This window comes from Amblyomma americanum, chromosome 2 (genome assembly GCF_052857255.1).
Source record: "Amblyomma americanum isolate KBUSLIRL-KWMA chromosome 2, ASM5285725v1, whole genome shotgun sequence".
Taxonomy (NCBI): Eukaryota; Metazoa; Arthropoda; class Arachnida; order Ixodida; family Ixodidae; genus Amblyomma; species Amblyomma americanum.
Window position 1 is genome coordinate 17,439,210 of NC_135498.1, and position 21,284 is coordinate 17,460,493.

General features: G+C 48.2%; 1 protein-coding gene, 1 non-coding gene and 1 pseudogene across 3 annotated transcripts; all 3 read left to right on the top strand.

Annotated features, from left to right (window-relative positions):
* Positions 1 to 2,315: 2,315 nt before the first annotated feature.
* Positions 2,316 to 3,408, top strand: LOC144119564 (high-affinity choline transporter 1 pseudogene; annotated as a pseudogene). The gene is made up of 2 exons (XR_013312394.1): positions 2,316 to 2,544; positions 3,275 to 3,408. The product of XR_013312394.1 is annotated as a high-affinity choline transporter 1 pseudogene (transcript).
* Positions 3,409 to 4,264: 856 nt separating this feature from the next.
* On the top strand, positions 4,265 to 18,721 carry LOC144118361 (high affinity choline transporter 1-like). The gene is made up of 8 exons (XM_077651312.1): positions 4,265 to 4,379; positions 5,351 to 5,499; positions 8,462 to 8,611; positions 10,280 to 10,409; positions 11,103 to 11,320; positions 13,935 to 14,133; positions 16,208 to 16,956; positions 17,388 to 18,721. The coding sequence occupies exons 1-8, from the start codon at positions 4,271 to 4,273 to the stop codon at positions 17,625 to 17,627; spliced, it is 1,944 nt and encodes a 647-aa protein (XP_077507438.1). The 5' UTR covers positions 4,265 to 4,270; the 3' UTR covers positions 17,628 to 18,721.
* LOC144122322 (5.8S ribosomal RNA) lies at positions 10,783 to 10,935 on the top strand. Its single transcript, XR_013312908.1, has one exon. It is a non-coding gene; the product is annotated as a 5.8S ribosomal RNA (ribosomal RNA).
* Positions 18,722 to 21,284: the final 2,563 nt, after the last annotated feature.

Sequence of the window (21,284 nt, forward strand, 5' to 3'; positions counted from 1 at the left end):
AATACATTGCTCAAGAATTGCTTTCCTGCGCACCAAGGCTTCCGAATTGCCGATTGGGTTACAGCTCGCATGAGGAAAAAAACATTATTCAAGCATAGCGATTCTATAATTTTTCCTTCTCTAATTTACGAAGACAGTGCAGGCAGCTTTAACGTTGTCGTCAGATAGCAAGAAGAAATTCCTACTGCACTATTGGAGACGACATGAGCTACTTGTCTATCCGAAACGTCAATGTTCCAAAATTAGAACATCGAAAAAAGCCCGCTTAGCCGTTTTCATCGCGGCTACAGTTTTTTTTTTCACATTATTTTAGAAAGCATACGGGAATTGTCAATTGGAATTCGCCTTTCAGGCACTACGTCTTAGTGAAGCGCTCAAAGAGGATTTCCTCGAGGCGCGAATGTCTTACTACGGAGAATGAAAGACTCGGAAGAGACTGCCTGACATAGCAGGTCCGAGGGAAGGGCCAAGCAGATCAGACGTGAAAAGCACCACTGGCACAGCAAATTATGCTGAAAAATTAGAGGTCTTATTTTCGCTCTGCTCGCTTTGACCCCCATGCTCTATCCGAAGTCGTTCCTGGCACTCAATTCAGTGGACAGCCCAAAAGACCGGGCTGGGAAAGCTGCAATTCATCAAGGTGCTCTTCGGTTCCTTTCACCTCAGAAACGGTGAATTAGCCGGACCCCAGTGCGACGTTGTTTTTTTTTCGATTCACAAGAAAAAGACATATACGCTTTTGCGACAAGTGAACGGAGAGGAAAAAAAAACGGCCTTCAAGGTTTAGCCACCGGTGGAGGACAACCATAAATTTCTGGGAGCACATTTTCAAGATTGAAGGCAGATAAAAGATCGCCAGAGATATTAGGCCCAGTACTTACGATGCAGGCGAATAAAACGAAGTTGAGAAATCTGAAGTCCAGCATCTTCGGGCTCAGAAATGAAGCGGCTTGCGAACTAACAACAGATCGAAGGCTTCTTCTTTGTTCGTGGTAGCACTCGCGTGAGAACGCGGTCGCAATCAGTGGCGCCAAAAAATGTGCCTTTTTTTTGCTACCACTTGCAGTCGAAATATAAGCAAAAATGAAAGCAGTGAATAAAAAGATCCCCGGGTGGTCGAAATTATTCCGGAGCCCTCCACTACGTCACCTCTTTCTTCCTTTCTTCTTTCACTCCCTCCTTCATCTCTTCCCTTACGGCGCGGTTCGGTAGTCCAATGATATGAGACAGATACTGCGCCATTTCCTTTCCCCAAAAACCAACCAAAAAGCAGTGAATAATAAACTGGAGTCCAGGTCACAGTCTCGAATAAATTTTAAAAGAAGGCGCGAAGCCTCCTTTCTGTATGAGCGTGTGGCGCTCCCACCCTCTTCAGGGAAGCAAGTAGAGCTCACCTTTCCGCGTGCTATATGGGCTACGAGTTCGACAGTGAGCATTGCATGCAAAGTGCCCAACACGTTTCACCACATAGTGTGGGAGTGTGACGGCACCGAGGTATCACCCGCGCAGAAACCTTCCGGAGTACTAATACCGACATTTGAACTAGTTGGTACAGTAACTCGGAAAAAAAACGAAGTTAATCAGCGTGAAAAAGCTCTTGTTCAGGTGAACAGCCACCCGATTCTTGGCCGATCCCCCAGTGTGGGTATGTGCCATCTTTTGATAGGCTAACAACAACAACAACAGCTCTTGTAGTGTCTGTTCTTTTTGCGTCTGTCGTCTTTTTGCGCTGCTTTTTTTTCAAGAACCTTCCGAAGAGCAGTGAGAGGCGCGACTAATCAGCCCCGATGCTGAGGTCAAGCTTATGCTGGTGGACAGGACGCGGCGAACGGCCAGGGCCCGCGGCCTCCTGACTCTCGCAGGACTCTCGCCTCTACGAAGGCTATCACCAGCTGCTGATTTGTGCAATAAAACGTATTACTACTACTAAATACAACCTTCGGTTATTCCACGCCTGCCTCCTCCAATGATGATCATGATGACGTCCTTAGGCTTAACGGCACATACCCACGGCGGGGGATTGGCTTGGGTGCATTGCGGAAACAAACGCACTAATGGATAAGGAGTGGAGTATTTGTTGTTGTTCCCCTCACAAAATGGCACATACCCACAAGGGGGATTGGCCATAACCAGGCGGTGACTATTTAAATTGCAGATTGCATATGGCAAGCGTGGGAGGACCTAACAAAAATTGTGTAACTCTGTTTCCGTAGCAGAGGAGGTTGCATCCAGTCAGATCAAATCCAATCCATCCCGCCCTATCCCGCCAGAGCTCGAGGCGGCGCGTGCGTGCAGAAGAAGAAGACCTGCTGGCCATGGCGGTCGACCTTCCAGTCGTGGGCGCCGTGCTCGTGTACTACATCGTAGTCGTGTGCTGCGGAGTATGGTACGGTCGCAAGATACGCAGCGGCGCACACCCTGTCCGGAGGCTGTCGGCAGCCGAAGACTCCAAGCACAGGGAAGCGACGCAGAATCCTTACCTCGAGAGGCTCTTCGTGGCCGACCGCAAGCTGCCGCTAGCCGTCGGAATCTGCTCCATGACAGGTGGGAGAGCAACGCTTGGCCGAGCTCTTTAAGGCAGCGATGAGGGGAGCGATCACCCTTCCTCCTGCCTCACCTGTGGAGGAGAAATTTTGGACGGAAAGTCCAAAAGGACTTCAAACTGCGGCTGGCCAGGAATGGGTCAGAAGCGCCCCATGTATATCCGTTGTTTAGACGCGTTATTCCTTGTTCCACCAAGAAGTTCCGTCTTTTTGCAAAGCTAGATCTTTAATTAGGGCTCCGCGACGCAGTGCAAACATCGTACCATGCTAATGTGGTCACTCTTTTTGTTACATTACTGAAGATGGGCTCAGGATTGTACACTGTTTCAGGATGTTGATATTGGTGGACAGGTTAAGACTTTCGGTCGTGTGGGCGGTACAGCACAAGTGGGAAGTCGGTAATTTTAAAGCAGGCGAGATGTCTCGGATACACCGTTTTATTGCCCTGTACTCAGACGCAGAAAGTGCTCCGTGTTAGATATCTTTTCCGCGAAAGCTGAGCCGTCTAATGAGATGGCCTGGATTTCCCATGCCCAAAATTGTCGTGTTTCGCTCGAAATCTCCTCCGACGCCAAGATTTCGGGAGCCCGTTTCAGCCGGTCTCTAAGGGAAAAAGTTACGAATGGAGAAATGAAGAAAAGAAAGTGGTAATACCGGCCCTTGTTGTTTAGCAACCATGAAATTGGGCAGCTGCAAGAGGTTCTTACCTTGTGACTCCGTTACATCTCCAGCGACATGGGTCGGCGGTGGCTACCTGAGCGGAACTGCCGAGGCGGTGTACACGCGTGGCGTCCTGCACTGCCACGCTCCGATCAGCTACGCCATCAGCCTCGTCCTCGGTGGGTGGCACATGGTCTACCTCTGACTTCAAACTCCAAGTCCTCCACCGCTCTAGTTGCCATGGGCAGCACGCGTCAGGCCTGCGTAGAGGGCTCCAATGGAGCGATGGAAACAAATGAAACCACCTCAGGCGCAATTCACATCTCCGTTGTACGGACAGTACTTCCAACGTTATGCAAGCACACTGACTCATGTAACACATTTATTATCTTGTTCATTTCATTTGCTCTCGATCACGCAATCGATGCGGAAAGGAATGTTTGCAATTTTCTCAAACTGGAGTTACAGAAATGGCGGATAATGCAATTGCGTTAGGCACCAAAACAAAAAATAAGGCAGCGAGCGCATTTACCTCCCAGTAGTCAACTTCATTTTACTTTGCCCAGCACTGAACTGTTCGAGTGTTGTACAGAAAACTTATGGCCACTGTGCGATCCTGTTATCACCTGCGCCGGTACTTTATGAACAGCAACCATTGGTCTTTTTCCAGTATCTACTCATGATATTGTGATGGCCTGTTTTTGCTGTAGTTACCAGCGAACTGCAGCCGCGTATTAAGCACCTGTTAAACGCACATCATTCCATGTGAATCGCTAAATATTATGTATTGTTCACCATAAGGGCTAGTTTACTTGCCAAATAACACGCTGCTGCTGCGCCAAGCATGGGTTTGACCTCGTATGTATGCGACAAATTTACCGGTTGTCTGCAAGAGGGATGTGCAGCCCGTCAGTGACCTGCCTGAATGTCTATTTGAACGCCACTAATGTGAATAACTTTCAGCTCGGCAGCCTTTCAGCACTTTATAACTGGCTTACGCCTTGCCATCTCCCGCTGTAGGCGGCTCCTTCTTCGCCCAGAAAATGCGGGAAACCAACGCGTTCACCATGCTGGACCCGTTCCAGGAGCACTACGGCCGCTGGATGGGCCTGCTGCTGTGTCTGCCGGCCGTGTGCGGCGAGATATTCTGGACGGCCGCAATGCTGGCTGCGCTGGGTGAGCCGCCACAGCCTCACCAGTCCCGCTATTAATCATTGAACCTCCCCAGCGTTTCAATGCATATAAAAAAACACTAAGCGTGACTGAGAGAAACGGACACTTTTACGCTTTTGTTCTGTCTGGCACTTGCTGCTGCCTTCATCCAGATGTGTCCTGTCAAACTTGGCTCAAGCCATGGGCGCTTAATACATTTAGAGCTACCAAGTGCCTATATAGGTTCAGCCCTTATCAAACGTATAGTCCAAGGGCGCTACTTTTAACTCATGTGATGACGCGGTCTTAACTGCTGAATTTCGGAGGTGTGACGAGAGTTTTCTCAACTTCAAGAGATTTTAAACGCTTCCAGTGCATAACCGGCCACAAAGCCCAAAAGCAAACTTCCTGATCACTTTACTTTTGAGAAAGGCTGTACATTCAATGAAACGCTTATACATTTATGCGTTCTTTCGTGCTTGTGAATTAGCTACATTACTGTGTGCTATATGGAAACCCTCCAAACTGACCTGCGACAACATAACTCTGGCATTCCTATTCTTAATTCACCTCGTTCCACTTTGTTCGTTCCGTGCATCGCACCAAGGCATAGCTGGTGACGTTTCTACGTAAACCTATCGTCACGTGAGAAAACACTTTCCAGCATTCCGAAACCATCTAAGCTTTCTCACAGCGGTATATCATCGTTAGAATTACTGTACAGCACGGCGCTCTTTCGATACCGTTCTTGGATTAGTAAGCACCCCCTTGGTCCGTGCTTTAGCACTTCACAGTGCAATACGAAGAGAATGAACAACAGAATATGCGGACATGCTTGGGATTCAAATGACTGTATGGGCTGTTGTAGCCAATGGAGGTATTCTCTCTAGACGCGCTTTAAACGAGTTTCATGGTGTCTGTGCTGCCTCGAACGTGCTACTGTAATGAACGGCAGTTACAACGCGTGCATCATAAAGTTTCACTGCGAGATGCAGGTGCCACAGCGGCCGCAATCACCGAAGTGGATCCTGGCCTCTTCATCGTCCTTTCCGCGACGGCCATATTCTTCTACACCGCTCTCGGCGGTTTCTACTCGGTCTCGTATACCGACGTCTTCCAGATTGGCAGCACCGCCGCGTGCCTGGTAAGGCGACCTCCTTTCCGACACGTTCGCCGGCTTTAGGCCTAAATAATAATAATAATAATAATAATAATAATAATAATTGTTTTTGGGGAAAGGAAATGGCGCAGTATCTGTCTCATATATCGTTGGACACCTGAACCGCGCCGTAAGGGAAGGGGTAAAGGCGGGAGTGAAAGAAGAAAGGAAGAAGAGGTGCCGTAGTGGAGGGCTCAGGAATAATTTCGACCACCTGGGGATCTTTAACGTGCACTGACATCGCACAACACACGGGCGCCTTAAATATTCACCGGAAGCTATTTTACAACAAGTATACATTCCATTGCAGCCCAGTTTCAGAGAATACAATGGTCGATTCATCGCGAGTTCTTAGGATCGAAAACGGAAGAACTTACTCAAACTATAACACATTAAAAACTAGTAGTCTGTCAGGACAGCATTTATTGTTTTAACCCTGTAATTGGCGCACGAAAGCCCTAGGTGCTTACGCACCCAAAAAGCCCTCATGTCCAGCATTATCGGGCAAATATTTTGAAAATTGAAAAAAATTGTAAGACAGTGTTCTAGAAATATAGAAGGCAATGGTTCATTTTTCTGATATGTTGCAAAATCCTTTTTTTAAGTGTTTCCATCGATCGCATCAGACAGTTAAGACTGCCATAGAAAGCTAATGGGGAACGCTTTTGGCGACAGCAAAAACGTTAACAGAAAAAAAATGCAGGACTGCCGCCAGGTGATCTTCGGATGTATTGATTATTGTAGTGAAATCTTACAATGTACGAAACAATTGCGTTCATACATGGTTTACCGCTCGGAAATGCTTTTGTCCAGAATTGCTGGGTATGAGCACTCATCCACTTGGAGTGAATCCCAGTTTGGCAAAAATATCTTTTGAAATCACACTGCTCTTCTTGTTTCAGCTCAAAGCTATCTCACGACTGTTCAGAGCATTTAAATATATAGTCGCTTCCATGTACTTCGAATGAACTCTGAAAAGCACGGAGCGTAGACGTGACGCGAAATGACGGATACGACTGCTCGCGGCGTCTGCTACTTCTTATCGTCCATTCGGATCGAGGCGTTGCCGCCGTTCAAGCATGTTCCAACGGGCTTGATAGCATTCACCAGTAATCATGCGCCCGTGTGCTGTGCGATGTCAGTGCACGTTAAAGATCCCCAGGTGGTCTTCGAAATTATTCCGGAGCCCTCCACTACGGCACCTCTTCTTCCTTTCTTTTTTCATTCCCTCCATTATCCCTTCCCTTACGGCGCTGTTCAGGTGTCCAACGATATATGAGACAGATACAGCGCCATTTCCTTTCCCCCAAAACCAATTATTATTATTATTATGGTTCACACAGTCTCATGTTGAGGGAGCAGCGCAACGGCTGCCTCAGTACCTGCAGCGGCCAGAACTATACGCCTCCTGCGACTTATTTCCTGTCACTTCATAAGTAAATGACGAACGATGCACCAAAATCGGCTTCAGCATGCAGTGCACGCCCCGCCGCGGTGGCTCAGTGGTTAGGGCGCCCGGCTACTGATCCGGAGTTCCCGCGTTCGAACCCGACCGCGGCGGCTGCGTTTTTATGGAGGAAAAACGCTAAGGCGCCCGTGTGCTGTGCGATGTCAGTGCATGTTAAAGATCCCCAGGTGGTCGAAATTATTCCGGAGCCCTCCATCACGGCACCTTTCTCTTCCTTTCTTCTTTGACTCCCTCCTTTATCCTTTCCCATATGGCGCGGTTCAGGTGTGCAACGATATATGAGAGATACTGCGCCATTTGCTTTCCTCAAAAACCTATTATTATTATTATTATTATTATTATTATTATTATATAATTTTCTTGTATAAACTTCTTCATGGTCACATTCTATGCCCTCAGCTCCTAGCGCGTATCCTTTTGCGTGTACCGCGAAAGAGCATAAGGGAATTCAGACCATTCCAAGTTTCTGCGCTCCTGCACTACCTCTCCCCTCTGGACAGAATGCAAAAGTTGTTCAATTCTCTTTGTCCTCACCTTGATATATTCGAAAATTCTCTCCCTTCTTTTATATTGGATGTCCGTGACGTTCCACTTTGAGCACTCTTTTTCTCATACATAACTTCCCCTTTCATGCATTTTGACTTTACTACACTTGTGCATTTGCACTGGTATTATATTGTTTTTTTTCTCCTTAATTGTTCATCACGTCTACTTGTTTTCATTAATGTTATTTCTTTAATACTGTGTACTCACGCCTGATTGTCTGTAACGCGTTCACTAATTACATTTCTTATTGTGTATGATTGTATTTCTAGCTTGTATTTGAGAGGTTTCTTATTCGTTCATATTAGTATTGGCTTTATTCTTGTTTGTATTTTGCTATATGCTGTACTTGGCTGTTATCGGTCGTTCTTGTGTTCATTCTCTTCGTTTATTGTTTCATTAGTTGTTTATATGTCTGTTGCCTGTTCTAGCTGTTTTCATTTACCGCTGTTCTCGTTGTTTTCTTGTTTTCACTTTTTTGCTTCATGCTTGCTGTCACGCCTAGTTTATGTCTTTTTTTCTATCGCTTTGACTGCTGCATTACCTCCCCTGAGTGTCTTCCTTTGTGGAAGACAAATTTACATTTTGTGCGTGTGAATGGTGTACCAGCACCAAGACCTTTGGGTTGTTCCTGGGCACCGAAAAATAAAGATTGATTGATTGATTGATTGATTGATTATTATTATTATTATTAATATTATTATTATTATTATTATTATTATTATTATATTATTATTATTATTATTATTATTATTGTTATTATTATTATTATTATTATTATTATTATTATTATTATTATTATTATTATTATTATTATTATTATTATTATTATTATTATTATTATTATTATTGTTATTAATACGACGCTCTGGCGATTCGTCGCTCACCCTAAGTGGTTATTCAGTTCACCCCCTTGCATCCGCATTCCATGCGCAGTGGATCTGCGTGCCTTACGTGTCGAGTAGCCCCGCCGTGGGTGCTGTGGGTCCTCCTCACAACGACTGGATCGGCACCATAGCGGTGAAGGATGTCGCCCAGCTGCTGGACGCGTTCCTCATGACTGCGCTAGGCGGTATTCCGTGGCAGGTAAGTATAAAACGTGAAACGTGCGGGCTGCAAGGTACACCATGTGTCTCTCCTAAGATGTTCTGCAATTTTTAAAGACAGGTTTTTTTAGAAGAGCCCTTTTTTTCGGCATAACATTGTCAATGGTGTAGCGCATCAGAGTACAGCTATGGCATGCTAACTGGTAGGCTGGTTAAGTAATATTTAGTAAAATTTTATACTATTACTGTCAGGCCCCTTAATCATTCAGAGGCATGTAGCCCACGGTAAGTAATATTGATATCAGCATTTACAGTTTCGAAAACGCGGTGGCTTTCGGCACTGTGGTCCAAAAATTTTGGCGACGAGTTACGTGCACATTGGGGGGTTGCTTTGCCTGCAAGCTTCTCGAAATCACGTGCATTTTATCGCAATGTCGCAAAAACTTGTCGAGCAGCAGCGGCGAAGTAACTTCAAATGGGCCTAGTTGGTTTGTAATCTTCGACATTGTTATTGCGCTACTCATGGTTTACACAGACAAGAACGACACATGCAGACAGGGCGCAAACTATCAACTGATTTTATTGCGTGGGAAATTCGTTTTATATGAACTGTTAAGATGAAAAAAGAAGGGACACAAAAACAAGTAGCTTCATGAAGATGTGTTGCATAAAGACTGCATCCTCCACGCATGCCTGTCGGCAGAAGAAGATTAGACAACTCATCTCCATGAAGCTACTTGTTTTTGTGTCCCTTCTTTTTTCATCTTAACAGTTCATATAAAACGAATTTCCCATGCAATAAAATCAGTTGATAGTTTGCGTCCTGCCTGTATGTGTCGTTCTTGTCTGTAAACCATCAGTAGCGCAATAACAATGTCGAAGATAACTACATTCCCGGGCATCGTTTCTTTATCCGGGCACCATTGATCCTATCGCCCAGGCACTCAGAGGGCGGGTCGAGGCTGTACGGTAGCGCCACCATCAAATAGTATTACAATGTTCTGCGCCTTGATCGAAACTCTTCACCGACCCTCATCCCGGTCTTTTTGTGCGGAAGGCTCACATTCTTCGACTCAACACTCTTGACAACTGCTTGGCTTTATCTGTACATATTCCGTCGCTATCATTCATGTCCCAACTGCCCTGCCCCTTATTCCAACATTTCCCATCGTTTTCTCTCCTGCCCGGTTCCTCTGCAATCTGGCTTCTTTTCCATCCCCTCCCACACTGTCGGGACCTGGCTAGACTGGCTTCTAGCTGAAGGTGAAGACGTCTGAGGCGCGTAAGTTTTGTGGCCAAATAATTTTCCTTAATGCTTCTACTTCTACGTTCTGGCAAGATGTCTTAATTTGCTATCCATTCCACCTCCCCCCCCCCCCTCTCACAACTTCTGCATTGTGCCCAGGTATCAGCTCTGTCGTTAGGATACCGTCCGCGGGGTTTAATAACTGAATTTTTAAATACTCAAGCTGGAACGTGGGCCGTCGTGCATACCGTAGAGTGGAGGTGATAATACGGACTTCCTCTGCGCATACTGAAATACCTTTATGCGGGTGCTGTTGCATGTCGCCTTCATAAAAATGCGGTCGCGGTGACCGGTTCGAACCCACACCCGCATGCTCATAAATATGACGCGACAGCTACTGAGCCACCGCGGCTTGCACCGGCAAGTTTCTGCATTTCTGCGCGACAAATCTTTCTCGCTCAGGTGTACTTTCAACGCGTCCTCAGCTGCGAGAGCCACTTCGCTGCCAAGATGGTTTCGTTCGTGGCAGCCACCGGGTGCGTGTTCATGGCCATACCACCGGTGATCATAGGAGCCACGGCAAAGAGCGCAAGTAATTACGAATAGCGCGGATTGAAGTTTCTATTACGGTGACAGCGTTAAGGGTCACCTTCAGCGGAGAACCCGGCGTCGGCGTTGGCGTATCGAAAAAAGCAATTGGGCCACCGAGTTGTAAGAAACCTGCCACCTCTTGCAAGTGACGATGAAATCAATTAAAACAAATTCAATGCCGTTGCCACCTTCCCACCGCTGCACTGCGCATGAGCCTTGCGGGCGCTTGAGCAGAGCAACCTGGGTCTCTCAAACCACATCGGTGGCTGGGTTTCCCCATGAGTCCCCAATTCCCACTTAGTCCCGACTGCTCTAAATTTAAGTTTGGCACGATAGCTATAGGCTGGCTAGTTGGTGATACATTTTTTGCATGCATACATAAGCGGTGGATCACTCGGTTCTCGGGTCGATGAAGAACGCAGCCAGCTGCGAGACTTGGCGTGAAGTGCAGGGCACACTGAGCACTGATTCTTTGAACGCACATTGCGCCATTGGGTCATCCCTTGGGTTCGTCTGTTCGAGGGTTGGATACAAAAAAACAGCGTTTGTCCAGTGTTTTCTACCCTTGAAGTCCCCGTTTTCCGCGCTGTTATTTTTAAAAATTAAGTTTCGCATTGTTCGTCACTTTGAGCAAATAATCCTGCCAAAAACGAGAGGTATTTTTTTAAGGCGCCGCTTCGCTCCCACGGCGCAGACTTTACGGCTGCCGGCTACCGAGGCCCGTGGATGTTGCGCGAGCGTGACAGCTACAGCGTGCTGCCTTACGCTGTCCGCTACCTGATGCCTGCCTCGGCCTCCGTCGTGGGCATGGTGGGCATCACAGCGGCCGTCATGTCGTCCGCAGACTCGTCCATGCTCAGCGCCTCCACCATGGTCACCAGGAACATCTACCTCGTGCTCCTTCGCCCCACCGTGAGCCTTGATTCCAACACCTTCACCACAGTTGCGTCTACACGCGATATGAATCACCAATTCAGAGTATAGTTCCTGTTTGGGCACATTTGTACCTATCGGTTGCGGACGTCTCGCGAGCGGTTTCGACGTACTTGTTGCAGTCCCAAAGTCCAAAGAAATAGGCGATGGACCGTAGCATCGACCATAACGAGTCGCACGACGTCTGAGACTCGCTGGTGAGGATGCGCCATGATTTACAAATATGGCATTTGTGGTTGAAGGAGCTATCGGCTTTGCACGCTACAGCTAAATGAAAATAACTTGATTTCTTAATGAGTATTTCTGTTCATTTGAAACGCAATTGACCCAACTCAACAGAACTGTATATCCTGGTACTAGAACGTTTGCAATGTCAAAACCTTATAAAGCTTTTCAAGGTAAAAGGTGAACTAATAAATGCCTTCCAGGCCTTTCTATTCCTTCTGGGAAAACGTATGTGCAACATTCGCAGAAAACAAGAAATAAAATTTTATTACCAGAACGACCAAATATGTGAAAACAAACACTTTCCCGTCAATACTCTGCAAGGAGCAAACAAAAAAGTCACAAAGACCGCAGTACAGCACAGTGAAAAGATACTTCTTTTTTTTTTTACTGCTGTGCAAAACTGCTATAGCAGGATACAACTCAAGAACAAAGCAGCATTTGCCCCTCAGAGGAGCCCCTGCAGCCAAAGACGTCGACCGATCCTCCCCCCTCTCCCCCTTCACCGATCCGCTTAGACGTGCTAGTAACCGCAGGCGGTGACAGATGGATTGGGAATAACTACGTTTTTATCAGATTAACTGCAGAGTCACGCGGAGACGAAAACACAGAAATGTGTCTCACGGCACTGGCGCCTAGGCATCAGGGCTACCGCGCCTTCGTAGGTACGGAACGAGGGGATCTGCGGATATAACTGCGACAGCGTCAGACGTTCGGGTCCAGAGATGCTTGAATGGTAATGGTTCGCACATACTTGGTCGAAGACTAACACCGTGATAAAGGTTTCCCGTCATGCGGCAAGCCGGTATTCAAGCGCTAGCCACTGCGAGTTCGAGTACCTTGGAGTAGGGAACAGAAGACCGGCGCCTCCAGCGCCCAGACGGTCGGGTGGGGGAACAGGGCTTGGAGGACGGGGAGCCTGAATTGTCCCTCGAACTCCTTTAGAACCAAGAACGCTCGGCGCGGCGGATCTAGGCTTGAGGAATGAGTACCCCTGATCGTGCCTCTGTTAGGAATTTGTCTGAAGGGTCGGAAACCCGGCGAGCGTCTAATGGTGTTCGGAATCCGCTTGAAGGACGAGGGCCGCGTATTCGGCTAAGGGCGAGTGCTCTCCCTCAGTCAAGATCACTGAGCAAAAGCCTACGCTGTCCCCGTTCCCATCCCAATTCCCACAACCGCTTCCCATCAACCCTCAAGCCATTCTCTATTCCCATCCCTTCCTGCCACCCCCCAGGGTTGACAAGGGGAGGGGAGTCTTCTTGCGCCTGCTTTTTTCGGCTGTGGTGTCGCCAGTGTAACGCCCCACCCCCACCCCCCTCTTTTATTTAACATTTTCCGCCTGCTGGCGAGCCAAACAAACCTTGCCCCTCAGAACCAATTCATTTATTTCCCCATTGAATTAAGCCCGTTATGCATATCAGTGCGGGCAGGGACATATTATTTTTCATTCCTTTGTTCACCTCAACATACTTTTTGTATTTTAGTGAGCGCGAAAACAAGACTATTTGTATGCCAAGCATGTCTGTTCTATAAGCAACATTTGTGCCTGGTATGAAGGGTTGAAATGCGCTGAGGCAGCATTTTGAAAATTGGTGTAATTGTGTCTGAAACAAACACGATACGGGTGCCTAAGCTAACGCCATTTAAACAGATTCGAGGTTGTGAGGTGTCCTGCGTTCACTTGTGATGGAATATGTCTGAGTTGTCCTGGCTAGCTCGGCATGACCAGCGGCCACACCTTAGGTCCGGATGGTATACCGTCATGGCTGCTAGATCGCAACGAAATAAGCGGGCGTAGCAATGGTATCAGCCGATAAAATAGGGTTCACAAGTTGACGACACGGATTCTGCCTTAAACTGTGTGCTGGTAGCCAGCGTGGTGGGCGTCGTCGACTTTTTGAGGCAATTTCCGGAGTCTGAAAAACCTAATATGTCGCTCAGGCGACCATCAAGAAGCGCGTAATAATTTTGTTTGTAAAAAATCACATACCTTCTAAACTGATCCACTTATTCGAAAATTAAATTCTAACTTTGAATTCATTTTTTTTCAGTTTCTCGATTTTAGTGAATTTCTGTGTTTGTCCCCGTCCATCTACAACACAAGATAGTTCAATTCTTCACTTCAGTGGGCGTAGTCAGGAAAATGATAATGATGATGATTATGATGATGATGAAACTGTCCTCTAGCGCAATCCCTTTCATGAAAGAGAGCACTAAAGGACAACTTACTCCCTTTTTACTCCCATATAGGCATATTTATGCTTAGGGTTACAACTTGGTGAAAATTTAAAAAAAAAGCAATTCATGTGGCTGCTGTTTGTGGCGGTCCGGCACTGCGTCTTCAACAGTGGCATGTGCTTTCGCGCAGGCCTCCGACACGGAAGTGGCCGTGATGCTGCGGTTCATGGTGTGCCTGATCGGCGCCTTTGCCACCTACCTGGCGCTGTCGGTGCAGTCCGTGTACGAACTGTGGATCCTCTGTTCAGACGTGGTGTACATCCTGCTCTTTCCGCAGCTCGTATGCGTCTTCTACCTCAAGGGCACCAACACGTACGGCTCCATCATGGGTGAGGTGCCGCGCAGTCGCCTTCTCCCAGTTACCTCTCGGTTCAAGGTCACACCTGTTCTCATTTTGGTTCTTTTGTGTAGTGACGTGAACACAAATACGCAAATGTTTCTGGTGAAAACATTTGCATATTCCTAAACTGTTTTTTTTCCTTAATAAGGAATTATTAACGGATTTATAACGGAGTCTTCTTGAAGACCTTGGAATCTTTATGAATCTTACAGCATTTGAAGCGTCATGTTAAAGTGGCTCCCCATAAAGGTATGACACCAGACTAGGGAGAACAAACTCGTGGTATTGGACTGTTAAATAATACATCCTCCTCCATTCTGTGCATCGTGTTAGTGCACTGCTGTACACTGGCAGGTGAATTACAACATATTAGGTTAAAGCCGGTGGGCGTATAGCCTTACATAGCTCTGGCACACACGCCAGCTCTTCCATTAATCACGTGACATTCGCAACAATGCACTCATTATGAAACTGCAGCGAAGGTTTGCGCGAAGTAGCTTGAAGTAAAGTGCCTTATTATATGCTCACTTTTAAGGAACTCATTATTCTATTTTACGATGAATATTGAAAGTGTTATGTTACGTCACTGTAGCGCAGTAATGAAAACGTATATTTGTGTAAGCTCCGTCTACATCAGAGAGGTGAGAGTAGATATGCTTGGCGTGCAATTGCTGCGCTGGCTAATGTGAGTTTTGGAAGTCTTATTTACAAAATAATGATACGTCGTAGCGTCAAGCCTGCACTTTAGGTGATGACAGATTTCAGAAACTTCGGGGCCTTCTAACCACATTCTTAAAGAAGAACATGCGAAAGCATACAGATTGCCTACTATGGTGTCGCCAAAGAGTGTCTAAAGTTGCTGCGATTTTCTTCCAAAACTCCGGATGGAATCAGTTTCATTGCCCTTATGTGGTATGCAAGTCATAACCATCTAGAATGTGTTAGTACCTTCCATTGGATTATCATATGGAAATGTACTAATCCGACTCCTTAATCAATTTTATTTCAGCCACTAATCCACTTTAATTCATTTTCTGGGCTGCGTCTACCTCTAAAATTTTAGTGGCCCTTGGTGGAGAGGGGGGAGTGAACTTTTAAACTTTGGGGGTCCTCAGGTTTATAAATTTGGTGGTTCTGATGACGTCATGACCTTCTCGAGCAATCAGGAAACTTTGTGACACATAATCCGGAAATTATTTGTGAGATAACAACCTAAATGTTACCGCGTTAATATTATAGATCACCTACATCAAGCTTTCTTACATAACTGCACGTTTGTAAAATGGAATTTGAAAATCCAACAATTCTGGATACCTTTTAAGCTTTTTCTATAGAAGCGAAGCGCTACAACAAAATTCTAAACTTGATCAACTTACAACCAACTCTTTGCGGCAACAAGACTGCTTGGCGGGCCAGTTGGTTCAAGGCCGAACAGCAAGGTCGAGCAGCTTTGGTGGACTAGTTCTTTAAGTGCCGAAGAACTAGGAATACAGTGAAAAACATGCGACAAGATGTGGCCTCAGCTGGTAATCAGCAGTTGTATGGTGTGTCTTTTCCTTTCTTTGCCGCCGCGGTGGCTGAGTGGTTATGGTGCTCGACTGCTGGCCCGAAAGACGCGGGTTCAATCCTGGCCGCGGCGGTCGAATTTCGATGGAGGCGAAATTCTAGAGGCCGTGTACTGTGCGATGTCAGTGCACGTTAAAGAACCCCAGGCGGTCGAAATTTCCGAAGCCCTTCACTACGGCGTCCCTCATAGCCTGAGTCGCTTTGGGACGTTAAACCCCCATAAACCAAACCAAACCAATATTTTCCTTTCTTTAGCGCTTTTTCCTTTTCGGAAGAATCTCTCAAAGTGCTGTCTGATCCACGTCGGAACTTCAAGGCCCTCGTTGTCGCTTGAACTCATATTTTCTAGCGCTTAGTGAACACAAGGGACAAGAACACAAATACACAGGACGAAAATATGAGTTCTAACAATATCCAACTAGCCCAAGTTTCTGCCCCGTTGTCGCAAACGTCTTGCACGCCTGGCTCTAAGCATTGCGTTTCTGTCTGTCGTGCAGCTTTCTTTCTAGGGGCCTTCTCTCGCTGGCTGTGTGGGCAGCCTTCTGTAAACATGCCAGCGACGCCATGGATGCCCATCTACGACCCGCCCCGGGGCCAAATGGTTCCTTTCCGGTTTGCCTGCATGGCTCTCGGAGTGTCGAGCCTCGTCTTGGGCTCCCTGCTCACAGCAATGGCTTTCAAGAGACATTGGATCCCACCCCACTACGACGTGTTCGGCTGCTTCGTTGGCCGCCAGGCGGCACACGAGTCCACCATGCAGAGCACCGGCGGAATAGTCACGGCAGGCCATGAGCAGCCCCGGAAGAGCATCAGTGATGGCGGCCCAGCGGCCCAAAAGCACACCAGGCAGAGCGTTGGCGGAGTGCCGGCAGACCAGCAAAACCCAAGGCATATCGTTGGCGGAGGAGGCCCGGTAGACCATCAGAACGCCAGGCACATCGTTGGTGGGGGAGGCTTAGTGGACCACCAGAACGCCAGGCACATCATTGGTGGGGGAGGCCCGGCGGACCGCCGGGACGCCAGGCACATCGTTGGCGGAGGAGGCCCGACAGACCGCCAAAACACCAGGCACATCGTTAGTGGAGGAGGCCCAGTGGACCACCAGAACGCCAGGCACATCGTTGGCGGAGGAGGCCCGTCGGACCACCAGAACACCAGGCACATTGTTGGTGGAGGAGGCCCGGCAGACCGCGAGCACACCGGGCACAGCGTCGACTCTCCCCACGTCTCTAGACAGCCGTCTGATGTGAGTGATTTCATTGTGCATAAGGGCACCCGAAGTTTGGAACTGATCAGCTATACTCTCTCCAAGAATAGTCTATCGCTGTATAGTCGAAGGTATAGATGGCGCACGCAGATGAGTGGCCGGATGCTCAAAGCCTTGCAGCGTGTCCACGACATGACTTTTGCAGGCCGTGCGTCAGCGCTTTTCATATCCGTTCGCACGACTCCATTCTCAAAAATGGGTGGTTCAGTCCAGCATTCTGCCGCAGCGTGGTACGAAATGAGCGCGTGTTTGAGACGGTAGTAAGGTACAGTGTGCGCAGTTCTAACATCAGCCGCTGAACACGAAACACGTCAAACCGCAAGCTGTCACTGACAGCTGCCGCCAGTGTACAGGAAACAACGCTGCAGATGGCGGAGGTAGCCCCACGTCGCCGTTCTCTGATCCCGCAGGCGAGCGAGCCGGTGGTGGAGTTGCTGGACGCCGAGATGCAGCCCGCCTCGCGCAGGCGCAAATCAAGCGGCGGTGCGGACCGCAGGGCCGACGCCCAGCGCGTTGCTCGCAAGGCGGACACCAGGCGGAAAAGCGCCGCGGGTGTCGCCAGCAGGGACACCACGCGCAGCAGCCGAGGGGCGAAGGACAAGGCGTCGGCTCAGGGCAGACACCTCGACAGAGCTCGACAGCACATGTGAGCAACCCGACGCACACGGCTGGGCAGTGGTTCCACCTTGGGCAGACTACCCCAGCGGCGTAGAAGGCGGCCATCTGGAGCTGAGCTGTGGTGGCTTCATGCCTGCAGTCGCAGCTCCTTCACTTTCTGCTCGCTGGTGGTGGCGTCAAAGGCGCCCACTGCTTCGACACCCGCCTGCTCGGATGTGCGTGTACTTGTGCGCGAGAACATTATTCATGGGTGTTGTTTATTGAGAATTGACTCAATCGTGACTGTGAAAAACACATTGTATACTACGAAGCCAAACGTTATAGTCCGCTAGCAACGAAAAAATCCTCTCAATTTTTATTTATCTCATTAAGGAGTAGTTCAGGGATGTCATACGTCCAGCGTAGCTGAATCCATGTGCAGTGACAGACCGCAAACCAAGTCCAATCAGTACGATGCTGTGCCTGTACTTTAAACCCTGAAACGATACGAACGGTCCGTCGGCAGCAACTGCGAAGCCAGTGCACTTTATACAACGGCGTTGTGCGGGTGAGCTTAGAGCAGTCGTGTTTCCTGAGCAGAAGCAAGCATTTCGTACTACCCTGTAACGCTTCGAGTCGCACGCTGTCGCACTAGACGCTCTGGCAATGAAAAACTGAGTGCTGCACACTCCTCTGTTTACAGGTGCATAGACACCCGTGCATACTGTGTCCCTGTCGTGAGCCGTTATGATCGTAGTAAGGTCGAGGGCCTAGACTGGAAGCTTTAGAATCATGTCGGATTCGTGGAATGAAACGCTCAACTGCGCCTATAGAATCGCAACTCCAGAGGCTTCTTCTCTAAATTGCCAACAAAAGCATGTACGAAGCCCATATTCCTTATTCTTCTGCGTTTCTATTATTCCCCGAGCATCGTCCGCCTCGAACCGTAGTAAAACTGCAGAACGGACACGTGTATAGGCGATGTTTCTTGCTTCTTGTTGTGGTAAACATCCCGTCTCGCAGATGTTTACCATCTAGGCTTCCTCGCTAATAACAACCACACACATGTTCACCATGACCGACACCATGAATATTATAGGCTGGCGGAGTCAGTTGACATCCCGCATCATTTCTGATACAACTTATGCCAGGGGCAGTTGGCTGTGCTGTGTTGTTTTCACCGATCTGAATGTATTTGTGCGTTATTTCCAGTATTAGTTCTTTTTCGTGCTCCTAGTGTGCTCGTAGCTGCTCTGTAGCGACTTTTGCTCAGTAAACTGCAGAGGAAAGCAAAGGGAAGCAAGAAGAGAGAGTGGTCTTATAGCCATTTCATTTGCGATAGTTTCAGAAGTAATTGTAACCGTTCCTCTCCACAACAGTTAGATGCGTTATGGCAGCCCGTGTGCTTGCATAATCCTGTTAGTATTTTGCATGCAACGCCGATCTGCATTGCAGAAAGTTTCATTTGCTTATCATCTCTCCATTAGAGCCCTCTACGAAGGGCTGACGCCTGCTGAACAACAACTCGAACGGAGCCGGCCTTTGGAGTTTGAGACCCGATGTAGAGTGTGTGCCGCACGCAGAGCATGAGGCTAGTGGTGTAGCTGATCGAAGTGTGGCAGTACAGGACGTCTTGCGTGTAGATGGTCAATTCCGCTCAGGTAGCCACCGCCGGCCCATGTTGATGTAGGCGAAACGGTGTCACAAGACAAGAACCGCATCCAGCTGTGTTTTTCATCAATATTAAACAACAAGACGTGCTACGACAACTTTCTTTTGTCGTTCCTCGATTTCTTTTTTTTTTTAAAGTACGGCGGAAGGAGGTTCCCGAAATCTTGACTTTAGCTGCTATTTGGAAAGAGCCACGACACTTTTGAACATGCGAAATCCAGGCCAGCTGATTTGACAGTTAAGCTTTGGACATCACGGAGCCTTTCCGTTTCGAAAACGGGACAATAAAATGGTGTTTCTGTGACATTCCACCTGGTTTATATTTGCATAAAACGGCGCAACTTTGAAAGGGTGTGCCACGAAGAGGCTGCCTGCTTTTTTTTTAAGAAGTAATCCTAGCTACCCGAGGATGAAACTAGTATGCGTTCGGCCAACGACTTTCCACACGACAGGAAAATCTTGACCCGTCCAGCACTACGAAAATCCTAAAGCTGCGCGGAAACCCCAGTGCACCTCTTAGTCATGCAACAAGAACGAGCGCACTACAATATAGTGCTATAGTTATGCTGCGCCTCGAATTCTTAATTGAAGATCTGGCTTTGCGTGAGGACGTAACTTATAGTTGGAAGAATGATATAGCGCGTCTAAGCAAAGGATATCTGGGGCGCGTCTGAGCGTTCATTCTTGGCCAACCTCAGTTTGAGGACCATTTGGACCTTCCATCGAGAATTTCTCCGCCCCAGGTGAGGCGGGAGGGAGGTTGGTCGCTCCCTTCATCCCTGCCTTAAAAAGCTCGGCCAAGCGTTGCTCTCCCACCTGTCATGGAGCAGATTCCGACGGCTAGCGGCAGCTTGCGTTTGACCACGAAGAGCCTCTCGAGGAAAGGATTCTACGTCGCTCCCCTGTGCTTGGAGTCTTCGACTGCCGAAGGCCTCCGGACAGGCTGTGCGCCGCTGTGCATCTTGCGACCGTACCATACTCCGCAGCACACGAGTACGATGTAGTACAGGAGCACGGCGCACACGACTGGAAGGTCGACCGCCATGGCAAGCAGGTCTTCTGTTCGCACGCGCCGCCACGCGATGATGATGATGATGTCCTCAGGCATAATGGCACATACCCACGACGCTGACTCGTGCTTTGGAGGGATAGGACACCATCGATTGGACTGGATCGGATTGGATGGATTAGATTCTATCTTTTTCCTCTTCTTTTATGCGATATCGTAAGAGCCCCATGTCCCCCCACCGACAGCAGGTGTCCCACTGCGCAACTTTCAAGGTGGCAAGTGGCACCTTAGCAGGTGACAATAGCACGGAAGAGCCAGCTGCGACATGCCGCCTGCAGCGGGAGGCAGGTGACAAAGTGGAAAGAGGGAATACCGCTCTCCACTTGCATGGTAAATGTGGCCATGCAAAGCATCTCACAACGAGGTTATTAAGCTATCGCACTGTCGCAGCTAATTGTAATTATAAGCGTCCTCCAAGTTACTGCAGAAGGCAGGCGTGGGATGGCCGAAGGCTGGGGAAATTCCTGGGGAAATTTCCGCGCTCACGCAGAAAACTCTTAGTGGTGCACTATTACCTTCAAGCACTCATTTAGCGAGTACACGAGCTATTTGCTAAACAAGCAGCAGGAAAAAAGCGAGCAATAATAATAATTGGTTTTGGGGGAAAGGAAAAGGCGCAGTATCTGTCTCATATGTCGGAGGACACCTGAACCGCGCGGTAAGGGAAGGGATAAGGGAGGGAGTGAAAGAAGAGAGGAAGAAAGGGATGCCGTAATGGAGGGCTCCGGAATAATTTCGACCACCTGAGGACTTTTAACGTGCACTGACATCGCACAGCACACGGGTGCCTCAGCGTTTTTCCTCCATAAAAAATCAGCCGCCGCGGTCGGGTAAATGTCAAAATTAAACGCATAGAGCCGGTGCAGTCACGCGGCGCGCATGATTTTCTATTTTTGTTTAGGATGTCTAAAATAGGATGTGTCTGTCTGGAGGCAGCTCGAAGTGCTTGCGTGTTCCTTTTTGAGCTTGC

Excerpts from the sequence above, each read along its gene's own strand:
- LOC144118361 (XM_077651312.1), top strand. The coding sequence starts at position 4,271 with ATGCTGGACCCGTTCCAGGAGCACTACGGCCGCTGGATGGGCCTGCTG. Across the intron at positions 11,321-13,934 it reads TCGTGCTCCTTCGCCCCACC|GCCTCCGACACGGAAGTGGC; the intron begins GTGAGCCTTGAT and ends GCTTTCGCGCAG. Across the intron at positions 16,957-17,387 it reads TCTCTAGACAGCCGTCTGAT|GCGAGCGAGCCGGTGGTGGA; the intron begins GTGAGTGATTTC and ends CTGATCCCGCAG.